We start from the raw sequence: 12,733 nt of genomic DNA on the forward strand, positions 1-12,733 counted from the left end.
ATAACAACATTTGATCTGCCATCCATGACTTTCCATTTTAAAAAAGTTTCATCTGAGGTCCTATGATTATAAAGATTTACGTTTTTGCTGATGAAAAGTAAGTAGAAAAAGAAACTTTTACTGTACAGGCTCAAGTCTTTTTATGTGACATCGATAAGATGGATTCCAGACTGGTGAGCAATATTCCAAGAGAGATCTTACTAATGAACAATAAACAATTTTTGGTTCAAGGTAGCACACTTTTGAACATTTTGAAATTTCTCCATACAAACCCAAGAAGTTTTAGAGATTTCGTTACTATATTACTAATATGATGAATAAAACTTAATTTTTTATCAAATGTTACTCCTAAGTCTCGCACTTGGGTAATCTCCTCAAGGATGATATTATTTATGGAATACGAAGATGATAGGTTGTAACTTTTTGGAAAACTTTATAAATTTGCATTTATTTAAATCTAATATGCTAGATATACTGTCCATTCCGAGATTCGATTTAGATCGTCTCGAAGAAATTTAACATCCTCTGTATTATTTATATTTTTAAATATTTTAGGGTCATCGGCGAATATTATAAATTTTGAGTGATTAATTTCATAGGACAAATCATTAATACTAATATTTTATATTATAAATTAATGCGAAAGAAACTCTGTCTGTCTGCCTGTTACTCAATCACGCCTAAACTACTGAACCAATTTGCATGAAAGGTATGGAGATATTTTGATACCCGAGAAAGGACATAGGCTACCTTTTATTGCGAAATATGTGCCACGGGCGAAGCCGGGGCCGGGGGCGGACCTCTAGCATAATATTATAAATGCGAAAGTGTGTTTATTCGTTTTAATGTGACATGGCCATGGGTAACTTTTGACAGCGGTGAAACGACTCATACTAATGCGAATTTAACATCAGGGGAATCCGCGGGCAAAGAAAAATATATGAATATTATTTTCAATAAAAATGATGATGATGATATTGTTCATGAACGCCCAACGACCAGGCGAGTTTAAATACGTTCGCTAGCTATGCAGATACTGATTACTGAGCCATCTGCGCACGCGCGGCCTGTGGATAGAGAGCATAGCGTACGGGATGTGGGTGGGAATAGGTGGGTTACTTAGATGTGTTTTACTTTAATCAGTCGTCACAATTTCCAATTTTAGGAAGATTAAAAAAATGATTTAAACAATACTAAGGGGGCCTGAACCCCAATCCAATATGTCATATATGTCAATAGTTAGGGAAATTTCGATTGATAGAAAAATTACTATAAGTCAGGAAAAATTTCTAAGTCAGGAAAATTTCCATAAGTCGAGAAAATTTCTACAAGCTGGAAAATTTCCATAAGAAAGGAAAATTTCTATACGTCAGGAAAATTTATATACGCCTGGAAAATTTCAATACGTCGGGAAAATTTCTATAAGCCAGGAAAATTTCTATACGTCGGGAAAATTTATATTTCTGTTCAACAAAGGCACTACATAATACATATATCTGCAGGAGAGGAATAAATCAAAATAAAATACAATTTTTATTGCTATATAAATTTATTATCATTTATAATACAGAGTAGTACATAGTGTACCCGATAGAGCTCTTACTCAGTTTCTAAACTAAGAACTAAACAAACACATTAATGCTTATCGATTTGAATCTAATGTTTCGCAGAAAAAGTGAAGAAAATACTAAGTTAGTAAAATTTAATTCAGTCCTCAATATTTCATAATCGTCAATATCATTAATTCTCGATTTTTAATTAATTAATTAATAATTATTTATCAGACGTAACGAAACTATGCGGACGAAGTGTGCGTAAAATGGACATGAACACTTTTTTTACTTATCAACATTAATATTTATCATATTAAGTCTACGCTCGAATGCTCGCAAATATATTTGTACCCACAGTTTCACAGTCCATCGGGGCGACGCACGGAGTCACCGAAAATCGTTATCGGTTTAAAACATCAATTTAGAATCAAACGCTTAATCTTAATTAAATAAGTTGAACGTTTTTAAATGTACATTTAATTGAATAAACGCGTATCGAGTGTGGGCTAGCGACATGGCGGGAGCGGCGGCTCGTCGCCGGGCGGCGGCGGCGGGGGTGAGTGCGGCTCGGCCCGTGCTGTGTGCGGTGCGCATGCTGTGTGTGCGGCGCGAGCTGGCTGTGCGCGCGGCTAGGACGAGGAGATGGGCGGCGGCGGCGGCGGCGGCGCGAGGAAGGGCGGCGGCGGCGCGGCCCACGGGGGGGGGAACCCGCCGCGCCACCCGCCACCCGGCATCATCATGCCTGGGACAAACAACATGCATATCAATACATTCTATTTTTAAATATTACAGATATTATCAATTTTACTTAGAAAGTAGATACCTAGACTAAAAATGTGTGCGTGTACTAGGTACACACGTAAGAAGTGAAACTTCTTTATTTTTCAAAAAATAATTTACTATATGCAATTTTACAGAAATACGTCGAATCACGCGTGGTAGTGATAAGAAAAAGATGGCGCGTAACGGAAAAATGTCACGCGTAACGAAAAAATGTTACACTAAATTTTTTTCTAACCCCAATAAAGAAGTTTCACTTCAAAAATCTTTGTATTGATTAACCGTGAATATTATAATATGTCTGCATTTGCACATAAATTAAAATATCGTATTTATGTTCTAAATTAAATTACAATTACCCGGTGGAGGTGGCGGCATCTGTCCAGGATTAGGCCCCGGTCCGCCGGATCCGTTCTCTCCCTGAAATTATTAAAACGTCTTTTGAATTTCAAATAATATAAGATTTTTTCATAAAATATACAGTTGTAAATCATTTTGAATTTTACCATACAATATTATTGAGATACTTGCGATACGCTAAGAGATAAACTAATGATGTTTACTTGTGCAGTGATTTAAAAATATTACTTACATTCTCTGTTTTTAAAATATAAAGTAATATGTTGAAATCTATACTTATAGATTTGATGTGAATTTGAACAATTTTTGATCAAATTTAGTTTTGGACAATTTCAGTTAATTTGTGTGTTAGACTACGATTGTATTACCTGATGCCTTGACGGCGGCGGCGGTGGGGGGAAGGCGGGCGGCGGCGGCTGGCTGCCCGGCGGCGGCGGCTGGCTGCCTGCACCTGCACGATTATATTCTTTTTTTTTAACAATGTATTAAAAGAAAAAATATATTATGATTTTTTTTGCAATTTGACTTATTCGATGATTAAATGAGTTAATGTAATGCACTGACCTAGCCAGGGCGCGTGATGCTGCGGGTGCGCGTGCGGCGGGTGCGGCGGGAACGTGCCCGGCACGCCCGGCCCGCCTGGACCGCACATACCTGTCATACAAAGTAGCATTATTATATTTATGAAGTGGAATGTTTCAGTTAGTATAGTACCCTATTTCTAAATATGTGTAAGGACAAAAAGGTACGAGATGTGATGTAATCGGGCGGCTCCGCCATCAGCGACATGTACTGTGTGTGCGGTTACCGGGCGGCGGCATGATGGCTCGGGGCGGGTGCGCGTGCTGCGCGAACAGCGAGGGCGCGGCGCGGCGCAGCGCGGGCCCGCCCGGCGCAGCCTCGCCCAGCTCCGCCATCAGCGACATGTACTGTGTGTGCGGTTACCGGGCGGCGGCATGATGGCTCGGGGCGGGTGCGCGTGCTGCGCGAACAGCGAGGGCGCGGCGCGGCGCAGCGCGGGCCCGCCCGGCGCAGCCTCGCCCAGCTCCGCCATCAGCGACATGTACTGTGTGTGCGGTTACCGGGCGGCGGCATGATGGCTCGGGGCGGGTGCGCGTGCTGCGCGAACAGCGAGGGCGCGGCGCGGCGCAGCGCGGGCCCGCCCGGCGCAGCCTCGCCCAGCTCCGCCATCAGCGACATGTACTGTGTGTGCGGTTACCGGGCGGCGGCATGATGGCTCGGGGCGGGTGCGCGTGCTGCGCGAACAGCGAGGGCGCGGCGCGGCGCAGCGCGGGCCCGCCCGGCGCAGCCTCGCCCAGCTCCGCCATCAGCGACATGTACTGTGTGTGCGGTTACCGGGCGGCGGCATGATGGCTCGGGGCGGGTGCGCGTGCTGCGCGAACAGCGAGGGCGCGGCGCGGCGCAGCGCGGGCCCGCCCGGCGCAGCCTCGCCCAGCTCCGCCATCAGCGACATGTACTGTGTGTGCGGTTACCGGGCGGCGGCATGATGGCTCGGGGCGGGTGCGCGTGCTGCGCGAACAGCGAGGGCGCGGCGCGGCGCAGCGCGGGCCCGCCCGGCGCAGCCTCGCCCAGCTCCGCCATCAGCGACATGTACTGTGTGTGCGGTTACCGGGCGGCGGCATGATGGCTCGGGGCGGGTGCGCGTGCTGCGCGAACAGCGAGGGCGCGGCGCGGCGCAGCGCGGGCCCGCCCGGCGCAGCCTCGCCCAGCTCCGCCATCAGCGACATGTACTGTGTGTGCGGTTACCGGGCGGCGGCATGATGGCTCGGGGCGGGTGCGCGTGCTGCGCGAACAGCGAGGGCGCGGCGCGGCGCAGCGCGGGCCCGCCCGGCGCAGCCTCGCCCAGCTCCGCCATCAGCGACATGTACTGTGTGTGCGGTTACCGGGCGGCGGCATGATGGCTCGGGGCGGGTGCGCGTGCTGCGCGAACAGCGAGGGCGCGGCGCGGCGCAGCGCGGGCCCGCCCGGCGCAGCCTCGCCCAGCTCCGCCATCAGCGACATGTACTGTGTGTGCGGTTACCGGGCGGCGGCATGATGGCTCGGGGCGGGTGCGCGTGCTGCGCGAACAGCGAGGGCGCGGCGCGGCGCAGCGCGGGCCCGCCCGGCGCAGCCTCGCCCAGCTCCGCCATCAGCGACATGTACTGTGTGTGCGGTTACCGGGCGGCGGCATGATGGCTCGGGGCGGGTGCGCGTGCTGCGCGAACAGCGAGGGCGCGGCGCGGCGCAGCGCGGGCCCGCCCGGCGCAGCCTCGCCCAGCTCCGCCATCAGCGACATGTACTCCTCGTCGATCTTCGCCTGCCAGGCGTTACAGAAAAAATAATTCAACCTTCGGTTTTTCAACAAAGTATTATGAAAACTATTTAAAAAAATTTTTAGAGATATACTTTAGACGTTAAAGTCATTGGCCTATATGATCTACTACAGATCAAATAGGCCAACGACTTTAGACGAAGAAAATATTAAAATTCATACTTTTACAATTAAAATAACAAATAAAACATAGTGACGTGTATTGCGCGCACCTTGTTGGCGGCGGGCAGCAGCTGCCCCTGGCCGGGCCGCTTGGCGCGGCAGTCCCGCGCGATGTGCCCCGCGCCGCCGCACGACGAGCACACGATGCTGTTCGTCACGTTCGGCTTGTCCGGGCACTGACACACAAAACAATATCGCTATTATAGTAACGCACATAATATTATGTAGTTATCAGATAAATGGAATAGACAAATAGGTGTTGCGATTAATGATATAAGTTCAATAACACGATGAATAACATAAATAGCGCTCGCGTGTGTGTATGTGTGTATGTACGCACGAGCCAGGTCTTGTGGTCGAGCGCGGAGCAGTTGGCGCAGCGCGGGCCGTCGGTCTCGCGCAGCGTGCCGTTGAGCTGGGCCAGCTCGCGCAGTTGCATGCGACGCAGGTCGTTCTGCCCCTCCGGCACCTCCACGCCCTGCCGGATCACTTCCTTGATCTGCACACAGTAAAAAAAACATAAAATTTAATAAAAACAAAAAAAAAAATGTTTACAATTCCTGAAATTAAAAACCAACGTAATAACCATTGTAACCAATCTATTATAAATCTATTAAAGTACAAAAAACACATCACCTTCTCCACAGCCTTCTTGACGCAGTCGGCGTTGGTGGCGGTGATGTAGGCGTGCAGCGGCTCGTCCTCGCCGGGCAGCGGCTGCCCGTCCTTGCGCCCCACCTTGCCCTCCTTCACCGAGCCCTTGCCGCGGATTATTATCTTCGCGCCTGTTTCTTTCTCCATTGCTAATAAAACATTCATTATATTAATAAGAAAATTTATACTAGTTAATATAATCTGCACAATCCACTAAAATATTTGATATAATATACCAGTATACAGTACAGTTATATCATAACTTTATTAATAATTTAATGATCCTACCAATGTTATCAAGCTATAAAAAAAAATTTATAATATTTTTGTCAATTTTGCAATCATAGAAAAAAAACTTATATTAGGACATAAATAAATGTTAAATTCTCAAAATTTATAAGTAGGAATGCATAGCGACTAACATACCTTTAAGCGTGTTCCCGCGGGGCCCGATGAGCAGCCCCACGAAGTTGATGTCGGGGTGCTCTTCCTGTGGGATCATCACCTTGTCGTGCACGCGGATTATTGGCGGCCTGCGAACAGATACATTTTGGTCAAACATTCATTTATGTGAATTTAAACACCTACACACTTCTTGCCCGTTCTTCTCCAAAGATACTGTTTTTCGAATTGATTGTAAATGTTAAAACTGTTATGGACGATGTAATAGAGCTTCTAGAAGAAGTTTGATTAAATAAATGTTTGACTATGTTTAAGTCTGTTTTTAAGCAGTTTTTTTGCTATGTCGCTTTGTTTATATTTCAGCCATATGTTACAAAAAAATTTGGTCAGTTCATAAAAATTTCCAGGAGCGTAGAAAATTGGTAATTTCATAGATACCGAGATACTCTTTTCATATTTACACTTAGCCTCAAATTTTTAATGAAAAAATGTCGTCGAAAGGCAGCTCATTTCATAGATTTCGAGATGATCTTATTACACTTTGCCGCCAATTCGGAATGAGAAGATGTCGTCGAAAGGTAGCTTTTACAGACGATATTTTTAAGTCATTTTACGAGAAAACTTTCTCATACGAAATGAAACTAAAGCACTATGTCGCGGCTCACTTGTAGTCGGGCGGCGGCTTGAACTCGGGGTTGATCTGCTGCATGCGCTGCACGAGGCGGTGCCGCTCCTCCTCCAGCTTGCGGCGCGTGCGGTACTCACTTGTAGTCGGGCGGCGGCTTGAACTCGGGGTTGATCTGCTGCATGCGCTGCACGAGGCGGTGCCGCTCCTCCTCCAGCTTGCGGCGCGTGCGGTACTCACTTGTAGTCGGGCGGCGGCTTGAACTCGGGGTTGATCTGCTGCATGCGCTGCACGAGGCGGTGCCGCTCCTCCTCCAGCTTGCGGCGCGTGCGGTACTCACTTGTAGTCGGGCGGCGGCTTGAACTCGGGGTTGATCTGCTGCATGCGCTGCACGAGGCGGTGCCGCTCCTCCTCCAGCTTGCGGCGCGTGCGGTACTCACTTGTAGTCGGGCGGCGGCTTGAACTCGGGGTTGATCTGCTGCATGCGCTGCACGAGGCGGTGCCGCTCCTCCTCCAGCTTGCGGCGCGTGCGGTACTCACTTGTAGTCGGGCGGCGGCTTGAACTCGGGGTTGATCTGCTGCATGCGCTGCACGAGGCGGTGCCGCTCCTCCTCCAGCTTGCGGCGCGTGCGGTACTCACTTGTAGTCGGGCGGCGGCTTGAACTCGGGGTTGATCTGCTGCATGCGCTGCACGAGGCGGTGCCGCTCCTCCTCCAGCTTGCGGCGCGTGCGGTACTCACTTGTAGTCGGGCGGCGGCTTGAACTCGGGGTTGATCTGCTGCATGCGCTGCACGAGGCGGTGCCGCTCCTCCTCCAGCTTGCGGCGCGTGCGGTACTCACTTGTAGTCGGGCGGCGGCTTGAACTCGGGGTTGATCTGCTGCATGCGCTGCACGAGGCGGTGCCGCTCCTCCTCCAGCTTGCGGCGCGTGCGGTACTCACTTGTAGTCGGGCGGCGGCTTGAACTCGGGGTTGATCTGCTGCATGCGCTGCACGAGGCGGTGCCGCTCCTCCTCCAGCTTGCGGCGCGTGCGGTACTCGCGCGTGTTCAGCCGCTTGCCGTCCGTCGAGTAGATCGGCTCCGGCGACGGCGACCTGCAACATACCGCCACGTATATACCGCGCAATCACTTCAACCAACACGAGCACACGTGTCACAAGTGAAACTTCCTTAGCAACATTCAAAGATACCAAAATCGTCACTTCGACTCCATGACGTGAGGATATTACCATGACGCGACAGTTAAATTTTACTCTCAACGCGCCTAAAGAAGTTTCACTTCTAAAACTATTATTAAATTCTATAAAATAACTATTATTACACCTATCCCCTTATAAATAAACTATATACTATGACATAACTACATGTTCGCTGTAATGGATAATATAGATTAGATTATTTGTAAATTCAATTAAATTTGAAATATTGATGTGTCTGTTGGATAATATATTAGCTTGTAATAATTATAGGGTGCGATGGTAAGATCCAACACTCCACCTATAAAATAAACTAGATAAATTAAGAATTATTATTATCACAACATTTATATAGCTATAGAGGAAGATTGGTAAATTTAATTGTATTTAGCCAATCAGTATTTTTATAAGAGGAGTATTCATAAGAGTTCTTTAATATTGGTGGTTTAAAGTACTTTGTCAGGCAATTTTTTTTCACAAGGACAATCAACTTAAATTAGAATATTTTTCTATGCAAGCAATTAACTTGACTTTAAGAAAACTTGGGTTTCACAATAAATATTTTACCAATTTAATAAAAATGATAAGTTTATTCCAATTCCTTTATTTACTTTTTCTAAATTGAATTGTTCTTCAAGCAGTAATAACGCTAACTATATGCTCCCCATATATTATTATATGAAAATATTGCAACTTATTTGAAAACAAGTATTGTGAATTAGAAAAAGAAACCCCATGATCACAAAGATGAATTTGGCTTTATTCGTGCGACCGTCGGTAGCGGGGAGCACCGAACCTAACCTACGCCTAACACCTAACGCCCTGAGAAAAAAATAATTCAATTAAATCCTGAAACATCAATCGGGATTAGAGCTGAAAAATTAGGTTATCGTCAACCTGAAAACGTTAAGTTTAATTGAATTATCGGGTGCGGCGCGTGCGCAACCTGCGAACATGAAAACATTAGCGAGGGGGTGGGGGGGGGGGTGTAAGTCTAGTAATAATGTGATGTGTCGGATACTCAGGCTGGTGTACCTCTCCTCCACGTTGGGCGGGATGCCGAGGTCGCCCGAGCGCAGCTTGCGGGACACCTCCTCGATCTGCAGCTGCACTGCAAGGGCGCATTACACACACACTTACCAACACATACTTATACATTTACATTTACTTCGCCGGCTGCAATTAGCGCATCCGTCTTTAAACTTTCATCTTTTTCTAAATTCATTGTTAAAAATCAATCAAACTTGATATTTTGCATTGTTATTATTAATGCTGCAAGTTTAGAAAACACAAAATTACGTTACGAAAATAGGAAAAAAATAAAAATTAATTAATCGTTATTTGAAAATAATTAAACCTGAATTTGGGGATATAAAATATATTAAAATTCATTAAGCATTAGTTATCCTGAAAATAAAATTTTAATATTTCAGAATAAAATAACCCCTAGAAATGTAAATTAATTAATTAAAATTAAAATAATTATGCATTAATAATGTTATTGATTACCTACAATAAATGCAAATTTTATTTGGTGTTGGTTTCATTTGTATTTGGTGTTTGTAATTTGTCTGATTGTTCATTAAGTCTTAATTATATTTCTTGATATAATTTGTAACAATAACTTTCAATCATCAATACTATTTGATACAGTTATAATAGGGGGATAATTAATGGGTATGTTATTTAGAATGGGTTTTTCAATTCCAATAGTTTTGTCGATACAAATAGATTGAAAGCTATCGTGGAATGTATTTAATTAGTGTTATTATTCAAGCAATACCGAGAATTTCGATGGAAATAATACATTTAGTCACACTCATAAATCTAATAATTTGTACCAAACCACGAAACATGATAAAATTTTCATTTTCATGAATTTCTCAGCATAGCTAAATACACTTTATATGTAATTTAAGAGTGTATGGTCAACACCAATCTTTTTGACCAATGTTAACTTCAGTATTTGATGGCTTATCATAACATTTTTTAGTCTCATACTAGTACATGTTTCAAATTGGCCACAAAGCTTGGTGCAATGCATGTGCATGTGTGTGTGTAAAGGGGTGGTGGGCGTGCGGGAGGACACTCACACAAGTACTGCTCCTCCTGCTCCTTGGTAAGCGAGGAGGGCAGCACGGTGGGCAGGCCCGGGATGAAGGTCTTGTCGTGCTCGGAGCCCATCCAGCGCGTGCGCCGGCGCCGCGCGCGCCGCTCGGCCGCCGTCTCGCCCTCCGGACCTGCGCACATGTCGCACTCCATATGATAACACGCGTGCCCCGCGCCTAGCGACACCGAGAGAACGATATGTAGCGCGCCCACACAACACTCAACAAACAGGTTGCATCGTACATGCACAGAATATTTGCTGATACACATTTAACATTTATATTTGAACGTTTGCTCATTCAATTTAAATTTACGCATATGCACAATAATTTAAGTAAGGCGATGCACATTTATAAATAGTTAAAATAATAAGCAGGCCTCACCCAATCCATCCTCCTTATCATCAGGGAGTGATATGTAAGCATTGACGCAATATGAGCATGTGAACACAGAATAAGTAGCAAATGGCCAGAGATAGCGAGCGGGGAGTCTCACCGAGGCCGTCCTCCTTGTCGTCGTCGGGGTGGTGGTCGAGCATCATCTTGTCTCGGTAGCGCGACTCGGTGCGCGCCTGCAGCAGCTCGAGCTTCTGCTGCACGGAGGTGGGCGGCGGGATGGCGGTCGCGGCCGACAGCGCGGCCGCCGCTGCTGCCGCGGGCTGCACCGGGGCTGCGATGCGCCGCTGAGCGACGAACGTCTGCACACAATATTTATGCAACGCATGTACACTTTCCCAACTAATTAGTCAAAAATACTCAAAACAAACTTTTAAAACTTAGTAAATTGATTAAATAATATTCATATAGAATCAAAATACAACACTTTTATGATTTATCATCAGGGGGCATGTTATGACCTCTAATTCCCAGTCAGTTTACACCGTGAATTGAACTGACTGGCAAATTCATATACATAATTCCATTATTAACCATGGCTGGTTATTATGATCATTTATTAGAAACACATTCAAATTCATTTAGAAGACTTTATCATAAATTTAGATTCAATTATATCAATAAAATGTAACCTCTACCTAACATTCAATACAATAGTTTTAATATAAATATTAATTCCAATAGAAGTAAAACTTACTGCTATATTGATGTAATTCTACAAATAATAAGTACAATAATTAATATGGACATTAATCATATTATATTGAGTCTTTAGAGGAATTTATAAATTACATAAGTATTTTGATAGTAGTTTATTTACCTGAACTTCTTGAGTTTTATGCTGGAATTTATCACCCGTTTGTAATACATTTAAGAAATGTTATGTGCAGCTTTAGTTAACAATAAGTATTAAGGAGGACTCTTACCTGTGCTACGGCAGCTGCAGCAAGTATAGCAGCCTGTGTGGCCGGGTTAATGTTGCCGTTTGTGGTGACCTGTCGGGCGGTAGCCTTCGTGGTTGTGCCCACCATCTGGTCCAGAAGTGCAATTGTGCCATCCCTGTTAATGTAATATATACATATAACATTAATATTATAATCCAAAAGTAAAAAGTATATAACCATTGAATAAATAAATGACCTGTCTTTGGATTTTCTTCCCCTGCTGCGTGAGCGAGAGCGAGTTCTACTTCGCTTTTTCTCTCTGTGACGGCTTCGACTTCTTTCACGTTCTTTGCTGCTTCGTCTGTGAAAACAGTGATAAATATAGACCTCTACAGATATAAATTGTGAAACATATAAAGACAAATTGAGTTAAACATACCGTTTGGTGCGATGCCTGTCGCGATCACGATCGCGATCCCGGTCACGATCCCTGTCCCTATCGCGATCTCTGTCGCGGTCGCGATCACGGTCACGTTCCCGATCACGATGACCACGATCACGATCACGGTCTCTATCTCGTTCACGGTCACGATCTCGGTCCCGGTCCCTGTCCCTATCCCTCTCCTTATCCCGATCCCTATCACGCTCACGATCACGGCCCCTATCTCTTTCCTTGTGCCTATCCCTATCCTTAGATTTGGAACGACTTCTGTGTCGCGAACTCATTACTAATACTTAATCGAAACTCCTATAATATTATTATGTATTGCTTTTTTTTCAATTATTGTTAAAATTATATACTAAAAAGCTTTGTTTATCGTGCAAAAAAACAATTTTAAAAATTCACAAATAACAAATCCACATTCTACACGACAAATCAAAATGGAGTTTTGATTTTGACATTATTATACACAGTCATTTTAGTGATTTAATGTCAAAAACCAAGTTTTTTTTATATAAAGAAGCAAAGGTTTAAAACCATACAGCCTGACATTTATTTGACGTTTGCTACAGGCGTATAATTTACAAGATTTTACAGTGATTTTACTAGGATTTTACATAATATATATCTAATCTCTATAATTTCATTATTAATTCGAATTCGTATATTTATTACAAAGCACTTTTGTTTTATCACTGTTCTTAATCATCTGAAATAATTAATAGGCCAGTTACCAGCCTTACCAGAATGTTACGGCCACACTACCTTAGAATCCTTGGAAAAGTTGGAAATGATGATAAATTTTGTTTGATCCGACATAAAAATCGATGTGTAGTAGGT

General features: G+C 44.6%; 1 protein-coding gene across 1 annotated transcript; it reads right to left on the reverse strand.

The window, feature by feature from the left end:
- Positions 1-1,530: 1,530 nt before the first annotated feature.
- SF1 (splicing factor 1) lies at positions 1,531-12,350 on the reverse strand. The gene is made up of 16 exons (XM_089695333.1): positions 11,891-12,350; positions 11,708-11,812; positions 11,494-11,626; positions 10,668-10,869; positions 10,157-10,303; positions 9,099-9,174; positions 7,809-7,961; positions 6,268-6,374; positions 5,824-5,990; positions 5,528-5,686; positions 5,238-5,363; positions 4,872-5,010; positions 3,258-3,332; positions 3,062-3,144; positions 2,693-2,753; positions 1,531-2,295 (listed from the first exon to the last, which is right to left on the reverse strand). Exons 1-16 carry the CDS (start codon positions 12,175-12,177, stop codon positions 2,183-2,185), a joined length of 2,133 nt encoding a protein of 710 aa, XP_089551459.1. The 5' UTR covers positions 12,178-12,350; the 3' UTR covers positions 1,531-2,182.
- Between the last annotated feature and the right edge of the window lie 383 nt (positions 12,351-12,733).

The sequence above is a fragment of the Colias philodice genome, chromosome 5, assembly GCF_061535455.1.
Source record: "Colias philodice isolate Cphi_HAF_F1 chromosome 5, ilColPhil1 Martin Lab GWU primary, whole genome shotgun sequence".
Classification (NCBI taxonomy): Eukaryota; Metazoa; Arthropoda; class Insecta; order Lepidoptera; family Pieridae; genus Colias; species Colias philodice.

Excerpts from the sequence above, each read along its gene's own strand:
- SF1 (XM_089695333.1), bottom strand. The coding sequence starts at position 12,177 with ATGAGTTCGCGACACAGAAGTCGTTCCAAATCTAAGGATAGGGATAGG. Across the intron at positions 11,627-11,707 it reads GGAAGAAAATCCAAAGACAG|GGATGGCACAATTGCACTTC; the intron begins GTCATTTATTTA and ends TTACATTAACAG. Across the intron at positions 2,296-2,692 it reads GATGCCGCCACCTCCACCGG|GCATGATGATGCCGGGTGGC; the intron begins GTAATTGTAATT and ends TGTTTGTCCCAG.